The sequence below is a fragment of the Sitophilus oryzae genome, unplaced genomic scaffold (assembly GCF_002938485.1).
Source record: "Sitophilus oryzae breed Bouriz unplaced genomic scaffold, Soryzae_2.0 scaffold_158_pilon_pilon, whole genome shotgun sequence".
NCBI classification, from domain to species: Eukaryota; Metazoa; Arthropoda; class Insecta; order Coleoptera; family Curculionidae; genus Sitophilus; species Sitophilus oryzae.
This window is the reverse complement of record NW_022146269.1, coordinates 1429481-1457474: the sequence shown is the minus strand read 5'-3', so window position 1 is coordinate 1457474 and position 27994 is coordinate 1429481. Positions and strand designations below refer to the sequence as shown.

Here is a 27994-nt window from a genome sequence, read left to right as displayed (position 1 = left end):
GTTGAATTGTAGCCCCCCGGACCAAATAAGGACGACGCGGGACTCTGTGCGCCTTAAATCCGGGCGTCCTTTTATGGGCCCTCGCGTCTCCACTATGCGGGGCCCTTATAAAAAGTCACATTTGAGTGCGCACAACACTCGTACGAACACACTCCACGGGTCGCTGCGAACTAAGTCTCAAGGTTGGTATTTTACACACTGTGTAGTGATTGTGTTGCGATTTTGCTGTTACTCCTATTCCTTTTGGTGGAGGGAAAAGTTGTGTTAGAGTATAAAATCAGTGTTTAGTGATAATTTCAGTGAAATTGTATGTGTGTTGATTCCTTAAAGGTAAATTTTTAAATTAAAAAAAACTGTTAAAGACTCCTATTTTTTATTATTAGATATTGAGGTAAATTTAATTATTGATGTTAGAAGATTTAGTACTGGGGCAACTGATTATTTTGAGTAACTCTTGTTAGAAATATCTAGATAATTGTATTCTCTACAAATTATAATATTATTTTTTAATTCACCAAGCGAATGCTATTAGGTATATTTTTACTTAATTGTTTGTCTTATAAAAAAGAATATTTATTTGATTATTTTACTATTTTAGTTTCTTTTAAATACTATGTAGAGTTGCATGTATTACCATACAGGGTGAGTCTTAAAAAAGCACAAATATTTTCAGGATTGGTGGATCTCAAATAAAGAAATATATTATCTCTTTGTCGTTTTTCAAATCAGTCCAAAATAGCTTTAGTTTCAAAATAGTTATTTTACTATGAAAATAAAAAAAAAAATATGGTTAAATTTTATAAACCATTGGATTGTTTTCTGCTTTCTTCCTTCTAAATTTAATGTAGTAACTAATAAACTAATAAAAAAAAAAAATTTTGTCCAATTCGGCAACCTGCAATTTTATTTATCACAATTAATAAAATAAAAAATAAAATTAATAAATTATATATTTTATCTAATTTATTATTAAATATTATTACTAATAGTTATTGTTACTATTAGTCCAACATACAGCAATTTGAAATACAAAAATAATGGTATTTAAGATAATTACACAAAACCTCTAATTTTGAAATGTTTTAACATCCTGTAATTCTAAAACTATGCATTTCCATACTCTTGTTTATAGGATTTTTCTTTCATATTTTTTGGTAAGGAATCAATGAGTCCTTGTTTAAAACTTTCGCAAGTTAATGATATTAATTTTTTTTAAAGGTTGCTATTACTAGTAAATTCATAAAGTTACGTTTATCTCATCAAGGAGGGCGAAATCGACAAAATATCAAGAGACAACTTCTAATCGGCATTAAACTGCCTACACTATTTCGCTAACAAGAGTAAAAAAGTTTGTGGCGTCCCTGGTGAATATGTCGACCTTTTTTTAGCTTTAAAATATGTCGCATTTATAGTAACTTTTACCATCAAAATTTCATTCGAAATTTTGAAAGTACTTGGAAGAAAATATAATAAATCAGACTGAGCAAACACCCTGTAGCTACAAAACAAAGCAGAATCGGACCTATATTGATATGAAAAATAAATCTTATTTTTACATGAGGAATCTCCAGGAACTAATAACTACTAATTGTGTTGAAAGTCTTATTGAAAAATTATAAAACTGAATATTTTTTCAGTACCAATTGAGGCATATTCTATACATATAATACAACATAAAAATATTATGTATATGAACGTAATTTAAAATATAGAATGCATTTCAAGATTAAGATAATTTCTCTAGGAGTTCTTCTATAAAAACCGATTTATCTATTATTTGAACTATTTTTGTTTTAAGATTTCAACTTGATGAAATACTAAGTAGATAGTTAAGGAATAATTATTACTGCCTGTGACGCATTTCTTTCTGCATTTGGACTTCAGAAATTTAATGCTTGACGTCAAATTTTATACCTTATGCTCTGCCTTATGTCACTTACACCATTTAAGGGAAAGTAATTATGTAACTAGAACATGGCGGTTCAATTATCTACACTTCTTAATTATAGCATTGATTCTAAAAAAAAATTAATTTGTTTTCAATTAAAATATAAAATATTTTTGAGTTAGCTATATGAGACAAATATTCTTAATAAGTTACTTTGGTTATAAAATTCATGCATATTTCAGAATAATAAAAAAAATTAATTTGTTTTCAATTAAAATATAAAATATTTTTGAGTTAGCTATATGAGACAAATATTCTTAATAAGTTACTTTGGTTATAAAATTCATGCAGCTATTTCAGAATAATCAGAAAGATTCTTTTTAATACACCTATATCTTGGGTATATGTAAATAATAAATCACTAACTGTAGATACCAAACTTGATAAAAAAGCATCTGCAGGAAATTTAAAATTAGTTACCTACACAATCCGGAACTGAACGTTCTGCTGATATTTAACATTCTTGCACCAGATGCCCCACCAAGAAATTAAACATAATGTACGTAGTACGTAGGATCTAGGATCTAAGTATAAAATCTGTTCTAAAAATAAAAGGTATTCACTTGGTAAAATTATTAAAAACTTTTACTGCATTTATGTATAGTTACTAAAAACATGGGGGACATAAGTGCAAAGTGCTATATTTTATTACTTAAAATCATATTAAAATGGCATCCATAAGCAATAATTTGAAAATTTTGTGTGTGACTGTGAAACTTTCTTTTATTAAACAGATATAGGTAGTAACTCAGTTATTTGCAGCATACCACACCCATATACAGGGCGTTTCAAAAAACATGTGCCATCTCTCGTGGGGAGATTCCTCTCGTAAAAATAAGATTTATTTTTCATATTAACACAGGTCCAATTCTGCTTTGTTTCGTAGCTACAGGGTGTTAAAGTCCTAATATTTTTTCGATTTATTATAATTTTCTTCCAAGTATTTTTAGCGTTTCGAATGAAATTTTGAGGGTAAAAGTTACTATAAGTACGACATAAGTACGACACATGGAATATTTTTCTAAAAAGGCATTTACGTCAATTACTTTTTTCTCTTTTTAGCGAAATAGCACAAGCAGTTTAATGCCGATTAAAAGTTAACTCTTGATATTTTGTCGATTTCGGCCTCCTTGATGAGATAAACGCTATTTTATTAATTTGCCTTGATCCAAATCTAATAGCAAATAACCTTCTAAAAATTTTAATATCATTAACTTGCGAAAGTTTTAAATAAGTCCTCATTGATTCCTCATCAAAAAATATGAAAAAAAGTTCCTATAAACATGGGTATGGAAATGCATAGTTTTAGAGTTACAGGACGTTAAAACATTTGAAAATTAGGTTTTTTGTAATTATTTTAAATTCCATTATTTTTTTATTTAAAATTGCTGTAGGTTGGAGTAATAGTAATAATATTTAATAATAAATTAGGTAAAATATATAATTTATTAATTTAATTTTTATTTTAATTTTATTATTTGTGATTAATAAAATGAGGCCGAATTCGACAAAAATATCAAGAGATAACTTTTAATTGGCATTAAACGGCTTACACAATTTTGATATAAAAAAAAGGCAGTGGCACAAATGTTCTTTTTTCGAAAAATATTCCAGTGATAACCCATATGCACGTCCCTGATGAATTTATGGACACTTTTTTAGCATTAAAATATGTAGCACTTATAGTAACTTTTATCCTCAAAATATCATTCGAATCACTAAAAGTACTTGGGAGAAAATTATAATAAATCGAAAGATTTTAAGATTTTAACACCCTGTAGCTACGAAACAAAGCAGAATCGTTGGTATGAAAAATAAATCTTAAGGTCGATTTATAGATTGAAAACGGTGCGGTTCGACGTTGCGGTTGCGATTATTTCTATTGGATTACTAACGTTTCAAGGTCAACGTTCCTGTCGAAGTTAAAAGTTGGTTAACTTTTGACGTAAAACGTCAACCACAACAACAACCGATCGCAATCGCAACGTTTTCAATCTATAAATCGACCTTTATTGTTACGTGAGGAATCTCCCCACGAGAGATGGCACATGTTTTCTTAAACACCCTGTATATTTACCTCTGTATATAGTATGCATTAAAATACAGACCACGGAAATAAAGTGACCAATATGGTATAAAATTAATATTAAATTATGTATTATAAGATATTGTTAATCGCAGATCTCTCACACACAAGAACGGTAGACTATTAGGCACCAGCCTTGTTTAAAGGGCACCAGTGATCAATTTAATGAATTACTGTAAAACTTATAATATGTATCCACTAAATACCTATACAGGGTGGTCCGAACTGTATTCCGGAAACTTCGGCAGCATATTCTGCAGATAAAAATATGTAAAAAAGTTCGTATAAATGTATATCCTAAAATGTTTAGTTTCAGATACAGGGTGTAGAAGTTTTATTTTTATTTCGATTTTTTCCAAATAATTTCTGAAATAACGTCAATATTTGGATGAAAATTGGTGTCTGGGAGTTTTTTGACATAAGAAATTTGATTTTGATGTCAATATGACTCCCATTTGTAGGTGGCGCCACCTACATGTGTTTTAACTGATTTGAAGAGAAATAACTTTTCGTCCGTACCTGTATAAAGGAAATGAGTGAAAAAAATATACATTTCCGTGACTTTTTACGTAAAAAATGTCTCTTACTAAAAATTGCTACGAGTAACCGTTTTCAAGATATTTAGAATGGAAATAGTCAATACATGTCATTATTGGCAAAAAATAAACAAGTTGTGTAGATATATGTGGTAGATAGTTATTCCATTGAAATAATAAATTCCGGAATTTTTTTTTAAATTAATCCTAAATTTTTCTGTAAAAAAATGATGATAAAACAGTTTCTGTTGAACTTTTGGCACAAAAACATTTCAAATTTAGGATTTCAGTGTAATAACTACTTAGTCGACATGTTTAATTTATGTCAATGATGACAGGTATTGATAATTTCGATTCCAAATATCTCGAGAACCATTACTCGTAGGGATTTTTCCCAAGAGACCTTTTTTACGTAAAAATATCGTAAATGTATATTTTTTTACTCAGTAGTTTTATACAGGTACGGACTAAAAGTTATTACTCTTCAAACAAGTAAAAAAATATGTAGGTGGCGCCCTCTACAAGTAGGAGTCATATTGACATCAAAATCAAATTTCTCATGTCAAAAAACTCCCAGACACCAATTTTCATCCAAATATTTACGTTACTTCATAAATTATTTGGAAAAAATCGAAATAAACATGAAACTTCTACACCCTGTATCTCCGAATTTAAGCGTTTCAGGACATATATTTATACGAACTTTTTTACTTATTTTTATCTGCAGAATATGCTGCTGAAGTTTCCGGAATACAGTTCGGACCACCTTGTATGTAATTTTGTTTTTAAAATAATTATAGAAAATGAAGAAAATTCTTCTAATGTTTCATCAAAAAACATTCTTAGAGGAATTTAATAGAAATATTGGTGTATGTATGGCATCGACCTCTAAAAATAGTCCCCTCCACAAAAAAATCGTCAATATGAATTCGTCCGTTGCGAAAGCTCATTAGTACAAATTAAATTAATTCGATTGTCGCAAAAATACGCCGAGCGTTTAGTTACGCTATGCGAACGATTGATCGGGCACTATTTTTAGTTCAATTGCACTATTGAATTCCGATTCTATTTTAATGAGTAGCGATTAACGTCCTATAACTAAATAAGGGAACGCTTACGAATTTTAAGGGGACCTATTTAAAATTCTATACCACCTTTTTCCACATCAACTCATAAAAATGAATGACAGTTCTGTTGAAGTTTTCCACTTTACAGTTACATATTTGTTTTTTAGAATAAACAATCTAAAATACCATCACCTGCATCACCATCCTTCAGTTCTATGGTGTATTCAGAAAAATTAAAAAGTATTGAAGAAGGACCTTCAAAGTATATTTTGAATCTTAATACTAAATTAAAATCATGTATTCGTTATTTCGGTGAAGATGTTTATAAAAGTAAACACTGGTTATGTTGTCTGCTATTGTATCTAACAGATTTTTTAAATTCAGTTCATTTTTTAAAATGGTTTGATTATTTTTTTAACCTGTTACATTTTTTGTATATTTCAGTTTTGTAATTACAAAATTAATGACTAACAAAAAAGAAACTTCATTGTGTTGGTAAAATATTAATTTTGCAGTTACTTATTATATCCCCTTGTATTGACGCCACACTACGTCGCTCGTACTCACCTTATTTCAGTAATTTGACCCCCTTAAGGATTGATCCCCTTAAGAAATGAAGGGGGAAAGGGCTAGTCAAAAAGTACCTCATTTTGGTCTCTTCTCCAATCATCAATATGCATTTGAATTCTGACTAACTGTCTCAGATAATATTCCCGATTGGTACTTTTCAAATTGTCACCATAGACCTAGTGTAGAGTATAATTTGCTTGACATAAACAGCTAATACCTTTACATTAATAACTATCTTTATAGGGGCAGAAATAATATAGAACAACCAAAATGTGTGACGATGATGTTGCGGCTCTTGTCGTTGACAACGGTTCCGGAATGTGCAAAGCGGGCTTTGCGGGAGATGATGCCCCTCGAGCTGTGTTTCCATCCATAGTGGGTCGTCCCAGGCACCAGGGTGTGATGGTCGGTATGGGTCAGAAAGACTCCTACGTCGGAGATGAGGCCCAAAGCAAAAGAGGTGTGTATATACGAAATCTAAATCTTGATTGTACCCATAGACTAATGTCACGTACTAGAGATAGATTGGACACTGATATAAAACATATGGGTCCGTCATTTAGAGCCACCTAGTGATCCGGAAGAAACTAATGGAGAGTTTTGGCATAACATAATTTTAGCGTTCCGTTACTTATTAACGCTAATTAAAACGGTAACGTTATTCAAGCGCAAAATTATTCCTTGTAAAATATAAAATAATAAATATAGACTTTTTTACTCCATTTTATGTTTTATTAGATCATTAGAAGTGTAACATAATTACAACAAAATTAAAATTATAAATACATACATTTTAAACACCAACAATAGATCACATATCGCCTATTTTTTTTTGATTTAACAACTAAATTATAATATAGTAAAAATATTATAGACTACTAATTAACTGTTACTAAAAATACTATATATTACCAACTATGTACTTACTTATTTATGATTAAACTATTTCTTTATTTGGTTTATAAATTATTATTTCTAAAATGTCAAAATGACTTTAATAAAAAAGTTTAGTATCTAACATGAAAATGATGATCGACTGTAAGTATCGGAATGCACAAACTAATAAAAACACAAACTATAAACACAAATCACTGAACTTTCCGACAAATCAGAAATATCTGGGAATATCTGAATTAATAATTATTTAAATAATGATCAAAATAATGATTTAAAAATAACTTGACGGATCACCAACATTTTGTCAACATGTCAACTAGACAAAAACTAGACCACAGACAATAGTCAACATAGGAACTGTCATGTCATCTTCATATATAAATTAGAAACCTGTACTTTAATGTCTTTTGTGCCGTCTGGCAACGCGGAAGAAACTAAATTTGGAGTTCTATAAAATTACCATTGAGTGTCTAGGGCATGATTGTACCCAAGAATATTATATAGTTGTACTGTAATTTTTCAATTATTAACATAATTATGAACCATTCAGATTAGACTCAAACATAATAACATAATACCTATGTATGACAGTTTTCTATCATAGATATTATCCTTTATGTATGAACTATCATATGTATATGTTACGGTTAAAATCCGAAATAAAGGTAATCTCAATATTGCTCGGTTAATTTCGAGAATAACATAAAACAAAACAACCAAACCCAAAAATTAACTTGTTAATGTCGACATTAACCGTAACATATACATTAAAATGACAGTGATGAATGTCTTCTGTCGAAATCGTACCTTCTCTTGTTGGGCAGACTTTATATCAAACCAAAGTTATCCAAATTACATTTCGGCTTTTTATAAATTATAGTAAATTCGAGCAATAATATCAATTTTGAACTTGGATTGCCTTTATTTTGTACTAGCTGATGCCCGCCAACTTCGTTTATAAACGCTATAGTTTGTGAGACACAACCGTCAATAATGTCTATATCTAGTATTTTACTTAAATCACTTTATTTTACTTAAATCCGTCAGTAATAATTAATTTGCACATTTAGAAAATACAATAAAATGTCGAAAACATGGTGCACATCTTATTATTGCTTTTTTCATTATTATTTTCATTTCTAAGGTATTCTAACACTAAAATACCCAATCGAACATGGTATAATCACTAACTGGGACGACATGGAAAAAATCTGGCATCACACATTCTACAATGAACTTCGCGTCGCTCCAGAAGAACATCCTATTTTATTGACTGAAGCACCACTTAACCCCAAGGCCAACAGGTAACTTTCAATTAAAATCAAATGATTCCTGGAATATTGGCAATGCAATTCCACAATTCAACTTTAGAGAGAAAATGACTCAAATCATGTTTGAAACCTTCAACACACCCGCCATGTATGTGGCCATTCAAGCTGTACTATCCCTTTATGCATCTGGTCGTACCACTGGTATAGTACTGGATTCTGGAGATGGCGTTTCTCATACAGTACCTATTTATGAAGGTTACGCTCTTCCTCATGCTATTCTACGTCTCGACTTGGCTGGTAAGAACAATATAATTTACATTGAAACCTTTAGTGTTACAACAGCAAAGAAACATTAATTTATTACAATACAGGATACTACTATAAGTGTATCAGACCATTTCTGGTCTCTAAAGATCATAAGAACTTCGTGTAAGTGTATAGCTAAACTATACAGGGTTTTGCTATAGTGCGTCGGGCATCTGTAGGTCATATAATAAAAAAGTTAGAAATTAGGGTATATTTCAGGAAAATATTTTAACATTTATTTTAATGATATTTTTTAAAACTTAACACGCGATAACTCAAGAATTACTCTAGATATTCAACCTTTCTTTTATTTTGAAATTCGGATCTTTTACAAAATGTTTAAATAAGAAAAATTCGATAGGCTTGTTTTTTTTTCAATCAAAATTTAAAAAAAAAACATTTTAGGGCATTGCAATTTTCAGCAATCGTGTAACTTTTTTATTTATAAAGATTTTCACATAATGTCGGCGAAAAAAATATAGCAAAAATATTAAGAAAGTTTACGAAAAAAAAATACAATCAATTATTTCTAATTGATTTCGAGATCAGTTTTTGAATTCAGAGTTCTAATAGCGCGGCCACTGTCGAACACCAACTCAATTCCACTTATTTTTACCAAAAGTGCAAGTGTTTTTAACTTGCACTTAAAAATTTACAAGCTATAGAGAAAATTACAACGAAATAATATTAATAAGTAAACAAATAAAGTATCACGAGACGTAACTAAATCCTGAAGTTGAAGTTGGAAGCATGATGTACACTCTTCCCTAAAATTTTAAGTACTGATATGGTCTCTGATATGGTACTCATTGCGGCGACCAATGAAAGGACCAAGACGAATCTGCTATATCCCCTTCCACGTCTCTTAGCAATGTGCACAGTTTCTCGGTTTATTTCATATGTTTGGCAACGTTTTTACTATTCTCTCTTTGTTCAGTACATTATAAACGCATTGTACTCTCCTTACATACGGAAATATCGACCCAAGACTAACATTTGCCAGCCCTTAGTATACCTTGAAGAGGTGAATATATTTTCCTGAAATACGTCCTAGTATACAGATTAGGCAAAGATCTTAATGTTTGGTTTAGGTCTGCACTTAAAGCAAATACCTAAGTAATACAGGATCTATAAATAGCCTTATGCCAAAACAATCGTTTTATACTCTAGATGCACGCATTTTACTAAATTTATTATAACGTGTTATAATTAAAAACTGACCATCTAGCCAGCTTTTAGTTATTTAGTGAAACGTTCATTCCGAGTATAACATAAAATGGTTGAAATCTGTGGTAAATTAGTGCAATTTTTGATAAGAACAACATAGTATAAATAACAATATGGAAAAGCTGGATTTAATTTCATTCTATTTTTACAGGTCGCGATTTAACTGATTACTTGATGAAAATCTTGACTGAAAGAGGCTACTCGTTCACCACAACGGCAGAGAGGGAAATCGTCAGAGATATTAAAGAAAAACTTTGCTATGTTGCTTTGGACTTTGAACAAGAAATGGCCACTGCGGCTAATTCAACATCTCTGGAAAAGAGCTATGAACTTCCCGACGGACAGGTTATTACCATCGGTAATGAAAGATTCAGGTAAAATATCCAACTAATTATTTTTTCAGTTTAATGATAATGCTTGAAATAAATCTGTAGGTGCCCGGAAGCATTGTTCCAACCTTCATTTTTGGGAATGGAATCTTGTGGTATCCACGAGACAGTTTATAACTCTATTATGAAGTGCGATGTTGATATTCGTAAGGATCTTTATGCTAACACGGTACTTTCCGGAGGTACTACAATGTATCCAGGTTAGTTTACTTAAATCTAAGACAGGGTTTTTACTTAACCCAACGTATATTTTAGAACCTTATTTAGCTATAAATCTGAATAGGGTAAAGACATTTCGAGGTGTGCTGTCATTTTAAAATACACTGTACTACCTGACGCTTCCGATTTCGGTCTAATTGGAATTGGTTTCTTTTTGCCCTGCTACAAAAAATAAAATAATTATAAAAGATATTTTTTAAATGGCTTCTACACTACTCGCGAAGTAAGACGTAGTATGTCTAATTGGAATAGTCAAGGGAGCTATTATTAGAGATGAGCAAGAAATCGCAAACTGCGATTCAATCGTAGCGATTTTAAAATCGAAATCGCAACCTGCGATTGGCTCTCATAGGAAACTGCGATTGCGATTTCTTCTATTTCCAAGTTTCAATTCAAGCAACTATTATTACTATAGCTGCGATTTGCGACTTCGGTGCGATTTGCGATATAGTTGCGAATGTAATTTTGTGGTCTATTGAAGCACTTTATAGTAAACTGCGATTGCATTTTCTCCATGATATTATTAATTTATAATAGAGAAGCCATTATTTTCTAGGGCCATTATCATAATATACCGGGTGTTTTTCAAAAGTGGTTCACCCCTATAACTTTTTCATATTTTCTGATAAAAAACGAGATTTGGTATGTTAGTATATGACACAAATTAGGATTTACATGCTTGCTTCATTCACGTTACCGTAGATGGAGCTAAGAAGGTTTCGGTAGGATATATACAGGGTGAGTTTCCTACGATGTTCTCTATGGGTATCTCGGAAACTACTGGAGATAGAGAGTCGATTAAATGGGGAAAGAATTGCAGTTTTGTGGGGTCATAAATATGCGCCTTTCAGATTTTTGAAAAAGTTCATGGCTTACTTGATATTTCGAAAAAAAAAACAATTTCGGCTATTTTAAAAATTGTCCCTAACTCCATTATAAGCTGTTTTAGACAAAAAGTTTTCAGATAAAAGTTGTAGATAATCACATCCTTAATGAGACTGTGCCCTCCGTTTTCTTCTAAAACCTGTCATTTTTGACATATAACACAAACATATGTTTTTTTAAATGGAAACCATAGTTGGCTATGACTTCATAAAAAGCGCCATTTTTTAAGCTTTTCAGCGATATAAGCTAAAATATGTTTTCTTCGAAAAATTACTGAGTTATAGCCAATTCTTATAATTTTTACACAATTTCACTTAGTTAGCCATGGAAACAAGTATAATCGTCTTTGCTCTTGGAAATGTGAAGCTGTCACATCTAAACTTTGTAAATTAAAATAAGCAAAAATTGTAAATATGAATTTTTCAAATGAAGAAGAGCGTGTAGGATTATTGGTTCAACTTTTCTTGACCATACATTTTCGAGGATACGTTAACCGGTGAATGTTACGTTTTTTAGAGAACGGTTTTCAAGACATGTTAGAAAAGTTACATTTAGTTATAGCCAATTCTGATCTTTCTTGATTAATTTCAATTGGATTGCATGGTATTTTTATTCTATTATGATTTATAAAAAGTTAGAATACATTACTAAACGGTTCCTTACAATTTACATTACACAAACTAAAACTTAAAAAATAATATCACTGCATACACTTTAAGTTATTTTAGAAAATGTTCAAAAAATCCGCCATTGTTTTGAGTTGCATCTTTTTAAAAATGAATTACTACCTATTCTCATAGAAGGACCGGTCGACTTAATTAAAGTTCTCTCGTACCGCCACTTTTAGTGCCTCTCTTAATTCACAAGTTTTTTTGTAAACCTTATTGTTAACCATAACGCATAACATCGTCGTAATAAAAGTCATTATATATACAGTCATTGGAACCGCTCTATTGATGCGGGAGTATCTATACGTTTTTCTTCATTTGAAAAATTCATATTTAAAATTTTTGTGTATTTTGAAAACAAAATTTGGATGTGACAGCTTCACATTTCTGAGAGCAAAGACGATTAAACTTATTTCCATGGCTAACTAAGTGAAATTGTTTAAAAATGATAAGAATTGGCTATAACTCTCTAATTTTTCGATTATAGCTTATATCGCTGAAAAGCTTAAAAAATGGCGCTTTTTATGAAGTCATGGCCAGCTATGGTTTCCATTTAAAAAAAAACATATGTTTGTGTCATATGTCAAAAATGACAGGCTTTAGAAGAAAACAGGGGGCACAGTCTCATAAAGGATGTGATTATCTACAACTTTTATCTGAAAACTTTTTGTCTAAAATAGCTTATAATGGAGTTAGGGACAATTTTTAAAATAGCCGAAATGTGTTTTTTTCGAAATATCTAGTAAGCCTTGAACTTTTTCAAAAATCTGAAAGGCGCATAACCATTTAACCGACTCTCTATCTCCAGTAGTTTCCGAGATACCCATAGAGAACATCGTAGGAAACTCACCCTGTATAAATAAACAAAATACGAGAAGCGGAAAAGGGGCCAAAAATTAGGATTGATTGACGTATTCAATTGTTTTTAGTCACTTACTGTTTCACTAGAAATGACTACAACTTTTGATTATTAAATGACACCCTCGGTATTTTTTTACTTTCTTCAATAGAAAATGACACTCCGAATAGAATGGCATATCATATGGCAACTTTTGACATTTTTGCTTAAAAAATCGTATTTTAAATTTCAATCTACAATATGTCCCCGGATTATCTTTACAAAAGGTTTTTTTTTATTTATTGACATTTTGAGAAAACGACATTCTTCATAAAATTTTTGTTTGTTCTAAAATGGTTAATCCCGTTTAAGCAGCCATATTTTCATGCTTTTTTTAATTTCCTCTAAAAAGTTTTGGAAATTTGAAAAAGTACAAACGGGATGTAGAATGTCATGGCTGTGTTAAACACTAATTTTAATCAAGAAGCCGTGGAAAATAGATTTGATCGTTTATTGTTTTTCGCGTCTTGTCCGACTGGTATAAATCGAATCCGAATCGTATTTTTAACCATATCTCAACTTTTCAAATTGAACGAGGGTGGCTCATTGGCATATTTAGAAAAAGCATTTTCTGGTTTCGTAAATATTAAAATCGCAATCGCAGGTTACAGTCGCGGCAATTTAAAAATCGCAATCGCAGTTTTGCTCATTTCTAGTTATTATGTGTTTCCTCATGTAATAAAATAAGCCGACGACACAAAGTTAGACGAGGAAACACGAAATAACCCTCTTCACTATTCGATATTGACCTACTTCAGCTTACTTCGCGAGTAGTGTAAAGGCCGTTTTAGGATTATTCCCATTTAAAATTTGAAGAATATTTGCAGATTTTATAACAAAAAACAATTCTTATAGGTATTGCTGATCGTATGCAAAAAGAAATCACTGCCCTCGCACCATCGACCATCAAAATCAAGATTATAGCTCCCCCCGAAAGAAAGTATTCCGTATGGATCGGCGGCTCTATCTTGGCGTCGTTGTCCACCTTCCAACAGATGTGGATTTCGAAACAGGAATACGACGAGTCCGGCCCTGGAATCGTCCACCGTAAATGCTTTTAAAAAGCCGTCAGTTCAGAACCACGATGTGATCTTTCTTATTATAATTATTGATTCAACTAACAAGTCGTACGATGCTCTCTCAGGTCGTAGCACTGCCCCCAAAGACTTAATGTTTCTTTTCTTTCAGTTTGCGAAATGAACATACATACTATGTACTAACATTTTGATTTGTATTATTTAAATTAAGATTAGGAGATTAGATTTTTAAAATACACTTACATTAAAAATATTTATATTAAATTTTATTCAATACATTTGGATTTCTAAGAAGAATTTGATTTTATTACGTCATTCCTATACACGGAATAAAAAAAAACTAATGAAGAACCTTAATATGGCTGAATAGCTGGTTACACACGAGAGGTATTTTTCGCAGATTTGTCTACTTACCGATTAATCCCTCTTATTTAACCGCACGTAGCGGCCGCTTGAAATGTTAGAACCTTTGAGGATTTTGTACCGAGGACGGGATACATCGTTTTAAATATTAGTCATGGCCGGAACAGCGATTTTTTAATAATAGGTACAAGCTGTTCTAAACTAAAGGTAGGTTACCTAATAGGTACAAGCTGTTACAAACTAAAAATTAAAAAAAAACTATCAAATTTTCGAAAAATATAAACTTTTCAAAAACATGTTTTCCCGAAAAAACTCATGAGTATCGAAATATACAACTCCTAAAAATATGTGCACTTATTTAAGACCCACCCTGTATAAGCACTAATGAATAAATATAGATTTATAATTTTGTTATATACTTAAAAAGTAAATTCTTGGAAGAGTTTAATTTAAACAATAACCGACTGTTCTTACACTGTATTTTTCAAAAAAAAAACTATAATGCGATAGTTATATTGCATTTGGCAACATCGCCAGCATTTTTTTTAAATAAAAAATGTTCCTTACCTATTCTGTTTCTGTTTACATTAAAAAATAAAATATTTAAAAAAAAATTATTATAAATTTAAAATTTATAATAAGAATTTAGTTTAATTTTAATTAAATATTTTAAATAACGGCAACAGCCAAATTTGTTTTTTACGCCCCTGTATCCCGATAACAGATAACACCTGAACGGTCGCGTCCGCTAGACTTTGGCTAGACTAGCGAAACCGATATACGACCTCGATTATCAACTCAAACCAGTTCTTTTTACTTAACTGTTTCAAACAGTTCCAAGTTCCTAACTGTTCCAAGCCCTAAACTGTTCCAGGTCGCAAACTGTTTCAAGTCTCAAACAGTTCCAAGCGCTAAACTGTTCCAAGCCCTAAATTGTTCCAAGTCGCAAACTGTTCCAAGTCTCAAACTGTTCCAAGTCCCACTGTTCAGGTTGGGACTTGAAACACTTTAGGGCTTGGAACAGTTTAGCGCTTGGAACAGTTAGGGACTTGGAACTGTTTGGGACTTGGAACAGTTTGGGACTTGGAACAGTTAAGTAAAAAGAACTAGTTTCAGTTGAGAAACGAGGCAGTATTTCGCTTTAGCGACGCGGTCGCTTGGCGTTATATTATCGAGATTGAGTGCGAGTGCACTAATAACTAATATAGTGCATAGTCGTAAAAAAAACAAGGGTGGCGGTTTTCGCAGCGTTGCCGATATTTGGTATATTTAATTAAAATTCAACTAAATTTTTATTATAAATTTGAAATAGGAAATTAATATTTAAAAATACAGAAAGAAAAGAATATCTAATATTTACTATTTTTTATATGTAAAATAGGAAAATACATATATAAAATAAAAACAACTTACATTCCTAGATAATAAAAACAAGCGGTTCCTTTGCCGGTATGTATACATTTTTTACGCAGAGTTTTTTTAATGTAAACAGAATAGGCGAAGAGAATTTCTTACCATCAAAAAAACGTACTGGCGATGTTGCCAAATGCAATATAATATATAATTATCTAATTTTGAAAAATACACTATTAAGAATCTAGTATCACAAATATAGTAGATAACATAATTTAAACAATTCCAAGAATTTATTTCTTTAAGTTTTTATTTTAAGTTGCAGTGTTTTGAAACAGCTGGAACAGTTGGAACTGGAACTGGTATAGGATAGCACATAAACCTGTTCCAATCCAGTTCCAAAACAAATCTGTTTCGAAAATAACAGATCCTGTTCCCAAGCGTCATCACTATTAAATATCTGCTTGTGTACCCCTATAACTTTTTTATTTTTTAAGATAAAAAACGAGATTTGGTATGTTAGTATATGACATAAATTAGGATTGATTGACGTATTCAATTGTTTTCGGTCACTTCCTGTTTCACCGGAAATAACTACAACTTTTGATTTTTAAATAGCACCTTGGGTATTTTTCCACTTTATTCGATAGAAAATGACACTCTGAATAGAATGACGTATTATATGTCAACTTTTGACATATTCGCTCAAAAACAAATTGTATTTTAAATTTCAATCTAGAGTGCCATGGCTGTGTTAAAAACACTAATTCTTAATCAAGGAGCCTTGGAAAAATAGATTTGATCGTCTAATGTTTAGTGTCTTGTCCTGGCCGGTTAAAAGATGCCCAAATTGTATTTCTAATCATATCTCAATTTTTTCAAATGGAACGACGATGGCTCGTTAACAAATTTTGAAAAAGCATTTTTTTACGAATAATTTGATACCATACACTTGGTATTTCGACTGAAATTGTCGTTATGAACTGCATGTTACAATTTAATTTCAAATAAACCATATGCGAAAATGTCAAAAGTTGACATATGATATGTTATTCTATTCAGAGTGTGTCGAAAAAATATCGAGAGTGCCATTTAAAAATCAAAAGTTGTAGCCATTTCCGGTGAAACCGGAAGTGACCGAAAACAATTGAGTACGTCAAACAATCCCTAATTTATGTCATATATTAACATACCAAATCTCGTTGTTTTATCTGAAAATATAAAAAAGTTATAAGGGTGAGCCACTTTTGAGACGCACCCGGTATTTCAATAATTACGTGTTATTAAATATGGAGGGGACAAAAGAAACTTTGATTGAATTAATTGAAATGTATCGACAAAGACCTTATTTATGGAAGATAAGAGATAAAAGTTACTTAAACAAAAACGTAAAGATGCAAGTTTATCAAGAGCTTGTAAACATTTTAACGAGAATTTGAAGTACTCGTTAGCAGATAATTTTTAAAAAAATTATTTTTTGTTCAAGTTGACGAAGTACGGACATGTGTCCATATTCTTGTCTTGGACACATTTTTTATCCACTTGGATTGATTTATCTTTCATCAGTGTTTTTACAATTGAGGAGCAGAAGTAACAAAGGGGCTAGGTGCCATCGATTATCTCACATCAAACGGGCAAATTAAGTGGATAGGTGGCGCTCTCTGCAAGTGATCCGTTGTTTTCAAATGAAAGGGGTCAAGTGCCATAATAAGTATTGTCGAGAATTGATACTATTTAACATAGGTACCTTGCCAGTGGTCATAGCTTTCTTTACTGTGACAGGGATTTCGCGATTATCGAGGAAAGAAAGGATAAGTGCACTCCAATGGTACCTGAGGACTTACAAGATGTAATACTGTCAAGTACACACACCGGTAGATTTGAAATAGTAGATATGTCATAGAAAAAAATATCTGATTTACAAGCAACAGCCAACAGGATCTTATATCTCAAGCAAGTGAATATTAACAAAGTTGTACACGATTGAAAGTTGGCTTTTTCTAAACCAGCATAATAGAAAGCAACTTCGATACTCAAAAAAGAAACAACTTTGAAAAATCTAATAAATATCTCAATTAACCAGCTACTAGACGTTAATAAATTCAAATAACAAGAAAAAGCACTTAATGTCATTAAGTGGCTTTTTTTCACTCAAACGCCGAGGAAATTTCTCTACTTTGATCAAATAATATTTAGCACTTTGCTCGTTTCCCTTTTTCTTTTTTAATTTTTTTTGTTATTTTCAAATTTTCTCCTTTTAACAATTTTGGCACTTAGCCCCTTTGTTACTTCTGCTCCTCAATTTCCAGCACACACAAACCCAAAATGCCACTTTTTTTTCCTTCTCTATCCCGGATCGTTTACCGAAAATCTGCTGAGATTTTATAAGAGTATAAAATATCTAACCCGCGGTTCAATCCCTTCAAAATTTGAGAGAATTTGCCACTAACTAACAGATTTGTCCCTTCACACTCTTCACAGAGCAATTCCGTTCAGAAAATGCGAGTTTTGATATTTACGTTAGTGAAAAATGAAAGATCTATCTCCTCGCAGACCAGATCGGCGGGCTTGGAATGACAGATCGAGCGGCGGGACAGATCGTTTAAAAATACCTCTCGTGTGTGCCCACCTAATTAAATTTAAATTTATCAGCGGCCGGCGTTCGATTTTTTAATGTAAAGTTGGGTTGACTCAGTAAATTTCTGATTTTGTTTTTCGTTGGGCCAATAAACATTATTGGTTATTAAAATTATTAAATTTATTAAATTTTGAATTTTGTTAAATTTTGTTAATTTACGGATTAATCCGTAGTTCTGGCAACACTGTCCCTGGCAACCACCATAACCCCATAACCAAATCAACACTCTCTGTCTATATTTACATGATATTTACATGTTTTTCTTTTAAGTTCTCTAAGTCGATGTAGAAATTTGGAAAAGTATAAATGAGATTATTTGAGAGCATTGTAGAACAAGCACATTTTTTTTGTATAGAATGCTTTTTTGTCAAAATGTTAATATTAAAAAAGTTCTTTCTATTGTAGACAATCCGGGGACATATTGTAAAAAAACAGGTATTCATAAAAATCTCGATGTTTTTTAATCCTTTCAAACGAAAATAACTAGCACATTTATTGGATAAATAAATTTTAGAAATAAGTTTTTAATAAATCTGTCGCATTTTTGATGGAAATTAATTTGCAGATAAGTAAAAAAATAGTACAAATGAATAAAAAGCAGATATAACTTATATAATATATTAAAAAAAATCATTCATAAAAATTTAAACTTTATACTTCCCTCATTAAGATCTATACAAAAACGACAATTTATATTTTCTAACGTACTGCTTGGTAATAGATAAACGCCTTGCCTGGTATATTTATCCCACTCAACACTCTTACCTACTGAAACAGGATGTACAGGACCCGTTGATATAGTACTTTTTGGTGATCCATCTATGCACCATTCAACCCAGAAGGTCACTCCGTTACAACTTAAACCACTAAAGTAACAAATATAAAATAATAAACAATTGATATATAAAAAATAAAGGTAGGTACCGTAAGGTCGAAAAAAAACGGCGTCCAGTTGGCTGGGAAATGACGATCGATGATGTAAATTTACATATAAAATGACAGCGATCTTAATTTCATAGCCATCGCTGACGCCGTTTTTTTTTGATCATACGGTATTTTACAACTCACTTTTGTATAGAAAAAGTATGTGTACTTTCCAAATTTATATTGCCTCCATTTGCAAGATTTACTTCGGCTAATGTAATTTCATCACTAACGGCTATGCAGGGATACTCCCATAATGGTTGAGCTTCAACATTATCATCACTAATATTGCTGGATTCCTAATGAAACAAAAATTATCTTAAATATTGGTATGTAGGTTGTCCCATCATGAATTACTTCGAATAATGTAGCAAAATACACTCAGATGCAAAAAAAGCAACAAATTTTAACTTTTTAACCCAATTTTCATGATTTTTTTGACAAACTATATATAAATATATCAACACTAGCGTGTACCCGCGACTTCGTTCGCGTCGAATTAATCATTTGTAATGGTGATGATAAAGCAAAGCAAGAATTTCCATTAACATACAAACTAGATAAAATTTTCTCACATTTATGTCAGCATGAGAAAAAACAATATGGCGATATTATTATATAACTTGGTAATATTTGAGGGGTAGTTTCATCTCGTTGGAATTTGACTTTCGAAAAATCCGTTTGCCAAAAATAAGCTTTTTACGTCACGCAGTTTAAGCAGAATCGTGGTTAATCAATTACCCAACTTTTGGAACACCCTGTATGATTTTTAAAAAATTTCAAAATATGTAAAAACAAAATAAATTATGCGTGTCCAAGCGTTTTCCCCGAAAGACTAACAGTTTTTAAATAACAAATATTGTAAATACAAAATAAATTATGCGTTTTCTCCAAGCGTTTTCCCGAAAGACTAACCGTTTTTTAAATAACAAATATTGCAATATCCGATTTCCAAAAATCAGCTTTTTACGTCAAGCGCTTTAAGCAGGATCGTGATTAATCAATGACCAGACTTTTCGAAACACCCTGTATACATTTTTTAAAAATCTTAAAATATGTAAAAAACAAAATAAAATATACGTGTTTAAGCGTCTTTTTGGAAACTTGAGCGTTTTTTAAATAAAAAATATTGTAATATTTGAGGGGTGGTTTCACCCCCTTGGAACTGGAATTACGAAAAATCCCTTTTTACCCCCTAGAACCTCTACACCCTAGAATCTACCTGTATGCCAAAATTGAGCTTCTTACGTTGAATAGGTTTGAGCAGGATCGTGATTAATCAGTGAGTCACTTAAGGATTTTATATATTAGTACAGATTAATTCTTAACTTCAGTTTGGTATAATCTTTGGGTATAATCATATTATTAGACTTTATTATACGGGGTTTATCGAATGGTGTTTTTTACCATAATTTTAAAACATCCTGTGCAATAATTTCGTAAGCAAAATTTCGTAAATTTTCATTCGTCATATTACGCTGCATTGGATATAGTACAGTCAATCTGGCGCTTTAACTCCCATTCTTCTTTAAGAATACCAAGCGAAGTTCATTTGATGAAGCTGGTACCGCTTCGCCACCTCTAACCCTCCGGCCAAGCATTTACCAAACGTCGAACATGATGGGCAGTTCTTTGTAGCAAAGCCGTCTTGTCATATTGAAAAATAACTTCAAAAAGAAAAGAAATGATAATTCGAAGTTGTTCACTTCGCTCTTAAAAATTAACCAAGACATGTATTGACGTGACCCAAAAACAAAATGCTCAGGAGACATGGTTCTGACAAAAAAATGATGTTTTAGGAAAATATGTTCACGAAATTATTGCACAGTGTTTAAATTTAAGGTAAAAAACAACTATTCGATAAACCCTGTATAAAAAGCTAAATACTAAAGTTTATAAAAAACTTAAGAATCAGAGTTGAAATATAGAGTTCGCCAAAAAATCATGAAAATTAGGCTAAAAATAAAGGAAATGAAGGGTGTTGGTTTGAAAACGGTTGGTATGAGGTACATTGTGTGTATTTCGATTTTTTGCTTAGAACTGAAGGAAGAACCGAAATATGCAATAATATACAGGGGGTTCCATTTAAAAAAATAAAACGTTGATGTGCCACGACTTTATTACCGACCCTGTATACTTAAATGTATTACCCGCTAATAGATATTTATAAACCCTATAACTTTTATATTTGACTTTTTGCGGTACCTCCTATATTTTACCTAATAATCGACCGTTTGCATACAGAAAAGCGACCCTGTATTTATTAATTCACGAAATGAAAGTTTTTTGTAAACTTTTAATAAACCGTGTTTATATAAGAATACATACAGGGCGATCACTTTTTCACAAGATCACAAAAATTGTCGGAGAACTCTATGGTCGCAGACGTCAATTAATATTTTAAATTTCAGTCCTTTTGATGTATCGTTTTTATATAGCATGACCCAAATCTAAGATATGATGTCATCGACAATTGCAAGTTAATTACCGTCCAATTGATTAGTAATGTCGTCAGCCAGTTAGTAAATGGACCACATTTTCAGCCTTTTAAATGAAAACTTATTGTTTTTTTTCTGAATACAGCTCTATATTCTGGAAGAACTTTATTCAAATAACATAAATAAGTAAAAAATTGAATAACTGGGCAATATAATTTAAAGATTTCTTTAAATGTGCAGAAAATTTAGTTTAAAAATTGCCAAAACCGCATGATATAAATTAGAACACTGGCATTTTGGGAATAAACATTTTATAATTTTCGGCAAATTTAATTTTATTTTAATAGAAACTAGAAATAATTGATTTCTTTATTGCCACACTTAAATTTATTAAACATCTAGATAACTTACCAAAATTAAATCATCAAAGTGTTTCATCAGAAAACCTTCACATGATATCAGGGGAGCTCTGATTTTATGCAAGTGATCAAACTTCACTGCCATGCCTTTTATTAAACATTTTCTTGGATATATTTCAACTTCTCGGTTTAATAGTGTCCTAACATTGTCACTTAAATAAAAGAATAGTAGGTTGTCCCATGGTAATATAGAACTAGTAAAATATGGTTCACCAAATATAACTGTGACATCCTTTAAGTCGATCAACTTTAAATCATCAATACTTTTCAGTATAGTCACATTATTAATGTTGTTAAACTTGATAATACTTTCAAGCACCCTCTTCGAAAGGATATTTGTCTCCAGGAAATATAAATGTTTTGCTCCTAACTTTGCAGCTACCAGCCCATAATAAAAACCTTCGCTTAAAAATAACAAAACACTATTCTTATCAATATGATTCTCAAATAATCTTAAATATTTCTTGTTTCTTTTCATGTCATTAATTTGTCCTATCCTAGTCCTTGAAAAAGCTACATGTAAGCCACACTCACAAATAGGATTTAGGTAATGGATATCAGTAAGCTTAAGATCTGTTCTTAAATTAAACCACAAAGAATATTCATCGTGGCAGCTAATTAAATGTATCTCCTGATCTTTTTCCACTCGTACTTCTTCAGGAAAATAATATATGGCTTGTATCCAGTGATCCCTCCATGGAATATCCACTGTTATTTTTTCTTTTGATTTTGGATGAGCCCAGTATGGTGCGCAGCTTAAAATATGCTTGCCTTCTATATCCATTTGTAGATCCCACCACATAAAAACCATTTGGGCCTTGCCATGGGAAACAGCTTTTAAACTTTGTATCGTTGATCGAGTAAAGACAAAAGGTGTTTTACCAGACCTAATCATTTGAGTTAAATATACTTTGAGTAAAATATAGATAAATATAAAAGTATTAACTTACCAGTCAAACCTAAGCACTGGTATTGGTGGTACTATAGAATTAAAGGATGACAGAGGCAACTGACTAAGTTGAATATCATGTACTGCAGATGAGCCTGGACAAGTTTTTATTAAATCTGGTATTTTTAATAGAATTTCTAAGTCATCATTATAAAAATCTTTTAATTTGTTCCAGTTCTGTGCTAATGGACATTCAACCACCTGTTAAGAATATTTTTGGTATTTACGAGAAAAAAAAAATATAAATTATACCCACCTGAGCATAAACCGTCGCACTTTCGGGAACAACAATACAATCGTTTTCAAGTAAATGCTTATGAGCATGACTAAACGTTGATAGAGCTCCTTCTCCAATTAATTCAGTATCAAATACTTCAGTAACCAGAATGTTACACTTCTCTTTTAAGTCACCCTCTGGTCCAACAGACAAGTCAGTTGATCTTTTTGGTATAACATTAATTTTGTCTTTAAATCCGTTTGATTCAATTACCTTAACAGCACATTCGCTCATTGGTTTAAAAGCCTCGCATGCCACTATACTATCAGCTCCATTTCTTGCTGCCATCATAGATAACAACCCTGTCCCAGTTCCTATGTCTAGCACTTTAGCCTTTTTTCCTCGAGAATGAATTTCATTAATAGCACTAATTAAAGCATTTTCATATAACTGATTCCTCTCTGTATCGTGGAGCATATCAGCAAAGGCCGATCTCGCTACTTCTTGATGATAATCGTATTCCTCATTTTGTATAACCCAGTCGTTATTTCCAGTTAATGGATTTAGTTTTTGTACAAATATACTCATCTTGCATGTATTTTTAATGTTTGGTTTTAAAAGTATTTTTCTGCTAATTTGACTGAAAATCATTTAGGTTATTTTCACAGGTTATCTTTGACACAGATCACATATATTTGATTTTTTATGTACCATATACCATAGAATACAAAGGTTTTAGTTTTTAAATTTATATCATTTGTGAATAATCTAATTTATTTAAGAAAACCTCAATGTTTTATAATATAGCTATTATTTTGAAATTTATGAAGCATAAAGCATTTTTTTAGTTTAAAATATAAAAAGAGATTGTTGTTTTTCCTAAAATATACATATAATAAAAAAAGGAATATATAAAAAAATGTATTATAATTACCGAAAACACAACAAATTTGTACACCTCTATTATTACAAAATAAAACGTTCTGTTTTATACAGAAATCAGAAAAAAAATATGAATTAGCCATTGACGTGATATTGAATTTCGCGCTTTGATGTTACAGGATATGGTGGTGGGGATTTAAAAGCTTGGCGTCGATTTACGAAACTTCCGCCTTCTCGTCCATTTCGTTAGCGAGCGCGAAAAGGGAAGCTGCGTATGTATTCTCTTCGATGAAATTTTTTAAGAAACAGCGGAAAAATGGATAATCCGGGTGAAATAATGCGTTTTTGTAGACTGTGTTTAGTTAAGGACCAAGTTAATATTCCAATTTTTGAAGAACAAGGTGATATTAGGCAAATATTTTTGAAAATTAGTTCCTGTCTGCCGGTGAAGGTAAGTTGAAGATCCGCCATGTTGTCTGTGTTTTTTCAAAATTGAAATTCGACAGATATTTCTGCTTTTTGACATCGTTTTTGTTTACTATATGTATTTAAATGATATTGTTCCAAATCTTTTTTATAATTCTGGTGATTTAATACGATTTTATTTTTAAATTCATTACTTCTTTTCGGCGGCGTCAGCACCTGTTTCCTATTTTACGTCCATACATTTACGTTAACAATTTTTAAAATTATTGATTGTAATTTAAGTATGCTACTGATAACAAATAATTCCAAAATAATAAGTTTAATTTTGGGTGTGCTGCCTTTTTGTTCAATCTTCTCCGTCCGTTTTGAGGAAGCCATTTTGTTACGCGTCATGTTCCGATATTTAATAAATATTTGGTATACACCTTCCGATTTTGAAGTTATATCATTTTCTATTAAGTTTTTGTAGCTGATAAATCATTAAACTTTTTAAAAATATGTGAATATTGTACAACACGAGTATTGATCTTTTTGGCCCAAATGCTCGTGATCGATCGCAATTTTTATTGCAGCTATAATATACCGAGTGCGCAAAAGCAATGCGTAGATTTGTACAGGGCATCTCAAGATACAATTTTTAATGGAGGATAAGCATTCCAATTTTACTAATCATTTTTATGTTACACCTATTTGTTAATTATTACTTAGTTAATATAGATATTTTACTTTTACGTGATCGATCGCAATTTTTATTGCAGCTATAATATACCGAGTGCGCAAAAGCAATGCGTAGATTTGTACAGGGCATCTCAAGATACAATTTTTAATGGAGGATAAGCATTCCAATTTTACTAATCATTTTTATGTTACACCTATTTGTTAATTATTACTTAGTTAATATAGATATTTTATATTTTTTTTTACAATAAAATATAAACACGCTGATTTAGTGAACAAGATGGCGATTGTACCGCCATGTTTTCTTTTAATATGATGATTGTTCTTCACAGACCTGTTCTGAAAATGTTTGATGTTAATTAAGAACGGCCATCTGATATTCAATATTCAAGATATTGTTGAGTTTTTATAAAATGAATCGTGTATTAACGTTATTAATCTTTGTTCCAGGTATCTAGAGAAGACAAATTACCAAAAAAAATATGCGATGGATGCTCGAATAAGTTAGATTTACTGTATGAATTTTGGAATACGTCTGCGAATGCCGAGAAGACATTATTGTCTTGGTTAGGGCAAGCCGGCGTAAAAGATGTAGACCAAACCATTACAGCTGTAGCACAGCAAATTGCCAAGCCCTCTGAACCTCAAGTGAAAGAGGAGACTCCGGAGGATGGCCATGCAGCAGTGCAGAATACTGATCATTTAGGAATAAGCAATTCTGCTGTATTGGATGATGTAAGTCCAAACGTAACACTGCAGTTAAGAAATATTTTTCACCTATTTTATTTTTATTTTACAGAGTTCTGCCAAAGATGAGACTGAAGAACCTCCTCCGAAGAGGGCGCGGCGCACCGCCGCAGTAAAAGCACAAATTAACCTTACTCCTGACTCTGAAGAAGAAGACGATGACCTGGACACTGCCGAGCCCATGACTAAGGTACAGTATGACTTGATTTTCAGTTTTATATTATGAAAGTTAGCTATTGTAGCTAAAGTAAACAACATGTAAATTACATGTTCTCATAATATTGATTAGTTACATAATTGTATTACATGATGTAATACAATTATGTAACTCAGTATTACGAAAATTTTAAAATTATGTTTTATTCATAATCTTGGACAAAAACTAGTAATGTATATTATTCTTCGGAGGACAACTAGGTCTATCACGTATTATTATTTATTGCATTTTGTCAGAATATATCTTCCATTCATAATCTTTATTAAAAAGGGAATGTTATTGTGCTTCAAATATTGGTTTTATGAGAAGTGAGTTCATTTCAATCTCATCTAACTGTAGTTCGCGTAAATGTTTATTGTGCTTGAATTTGAACAATATTTGTTCTCGTTCAACATATTTGGAAAAGTGAATGTTTCCTGTCTTGTATCTTTTCAAAAAGATTTGGAAAGGCGAGTCAAGTACAGCTCTTGATGTTTAATTGTACTAGTAATGGTTAAGGATTGTCGTCGTTGCAGTTTGGAACATCTGATTTTTTTTGTCACCAAGCAACTGATAATAGACAGAAATAACAATTGCTTACAGGTCTGATAGCAGTTAATATGGCTAGAACACATTTTTGAGATAATCCTATTTCCTACCAGTGCAGTTCTGGCACAGAAAACTGGTTTTTTGATTGGCCTAAATTTTAACCCCAAACCAGTTTATCATCAAAATAATATTTTCTCGATAATTTGTTTTTTGATTCATCTCAATTTCTTTTTCTGTTAAAGATATCCGCTTTTGAAGGAAATATTAACATGCATTTGTTTTCCCTTCAATGCTTTTAATCAACACACTAATGAAATAATGTTGAAATATCATATTTATAATGCCACTGTTATTGAATAATCATATTATTGTTTGTTGACAGTTACTTTAGCAAAGATGGCTTTAAACCTAGATCATATATACCGTGTGCGTCTCAAAAGTGGCTCACTCCTACAACTTTTTAATTTTTTTCAGATAATTAAACAAGATTTAGTATATGACAAATTAGGTTTGATTGACATAATTCAATTGTTTTTGGTCACTTCCTGTTTCACCTGAAATGACCACAACTTTTTATTTTTTAAATAATGACACCCTCGGTATTTTTTTACTTTATTTGATAGAAAATGATACTCTGAATAGAATGACATCATATGTCAACTTTTGACATTTTCGCATATGTTTTATTTGAAATTGTAACATGCGGTTCATAATGACAATTTGACTCGAAATACTAAGTGTGTGGTATTCGTAAAAAATGTTTTTCCAAATGAAGCATATAAATGCGAAAGTAAACATTTGACATTTTAAACAAAATTGAGTTAGATACGGTTTTCTAATGTAAAAGTAGGCAGCTATATCATGAACTTACCCTCAATACTATAACCAGACTATTAAGCCTAATATTGATATTTAAAGTTAAGCCTTAAATGCAAAAGCAGACATTTGGTTATAGAAGTTATCTGCAAAAGCAGACATTTGCCTTGGAGCCAATCCGGTTCCCGCGTTAAGTCGTGTGATCTTGCCACGCGCCGGCTCGTTGCTGTAGATCCACTTTGTTTTCTGGCATTTCGGTTTAAAAAACAACGTGGTACGGAATATGTTGTGAGTTTTTTACATGCTAATATGAATAACATTTTGTTTATTTTAATAATTTTCTTCTAAATATTCTTCTATTACCAAATCACACATTTGCAGCTCATTTAAATACA

At 31.4% G+C, this 27994-nt stretch overlaps 3 protein-coding genes across 19 annotated transcripts in view; 2 read left to right on the top strand and 1 right to left on the bottom strand.

Annotated features, from left to right (window-relative positions):
• On the top strand, positions 1 to 14301 carry LOC115879902 (actin, muscle-like). 2 transcript variants are annotated; one of them, XM_030896945.1, is made up of 7 exons: positions 1 to 182; positions 6451 to 6667; positions 8249 to 8408; positions 8476 to 8672; positions 10060 to 10282; positions 10343 to 10497; positions 13823 to 14301. In XM_030896945.1, exons 2-7 carry the CDS (start codon positions 6478 to 6480, stop codon positions 14026 to 14028), a joined length of 1131 nt encoding a protein of 376 aa, XP_030752805.1. In that variant the 5' UTR covers positions 1 to 182; positions 6451 to 6477; the 3' UTR covers positions 14029 to 14301. The 2 variants fall into 2 exon arrangements, with proteins under 2 accessions (XP_030752805.1, XP_030752806.1); XM_030896946.1 differs by lacking the exon at positions 1 to 182 and adding an exon at positions 196 to 330.
• A 4676-nt stretch (positions 14302 to 18977) lies between these two features.
• On the bottom strand, positions 18978 to 23988 carry LOC115879883 (protein arginine N-methyltransferase 7). Its single transcript, XM_030896908.1, has 5 exons — positions 23345 to 23988; positions 23090 to 23289; positions 22132 to 23026; positions 19427 to 19581; positions 18978 to 19224 (listed from the first exon to the last, which is right to left on the bottom strand). The coding sequence occupies exons 1-5, from the start codon at positions 23954 to 23956 to the stop codon at positions 18993 to 18995; spliced, it is 2094 nt and encodes a 697-aa protein (XP_030752768.1). The 5' UTR covers positions 23957 to 23988; the 3' UTR covers positions 18978 to 18992.
• A 393-nt stretch (positions 23989 to 24381) lies between these two features.
• The window catches only part of LOC115879891 (oocyte zinc finger protein XlCOF6-like), a 596405-nt gene continuing 592792 nt past the window's right edge, over positions 24382 to 27994 (top strand). For all 16 annotated transcript variants that reach the window (XM_030896923.1, XM_030896924.1, XM_030896934.1 and 13 more), the window contains exons 1-3: positions 24382 to 24638; positions 25742 to 26026; positions 26091 to 26228. In XM_030896923.1, the coding sequence (XP_030752783.1) occupies positions 24504 to 24638; positions 25742 to 26026; positions 26091 to 26228 (558 nt within the window). In that variant the 5' untranslated portion in view covers positions 24382 to 24503. The remainder of the gene's footprint in view (positions 24639 to 25741; positions 26027 to 26090; positions 26229 to 27994) is intronic.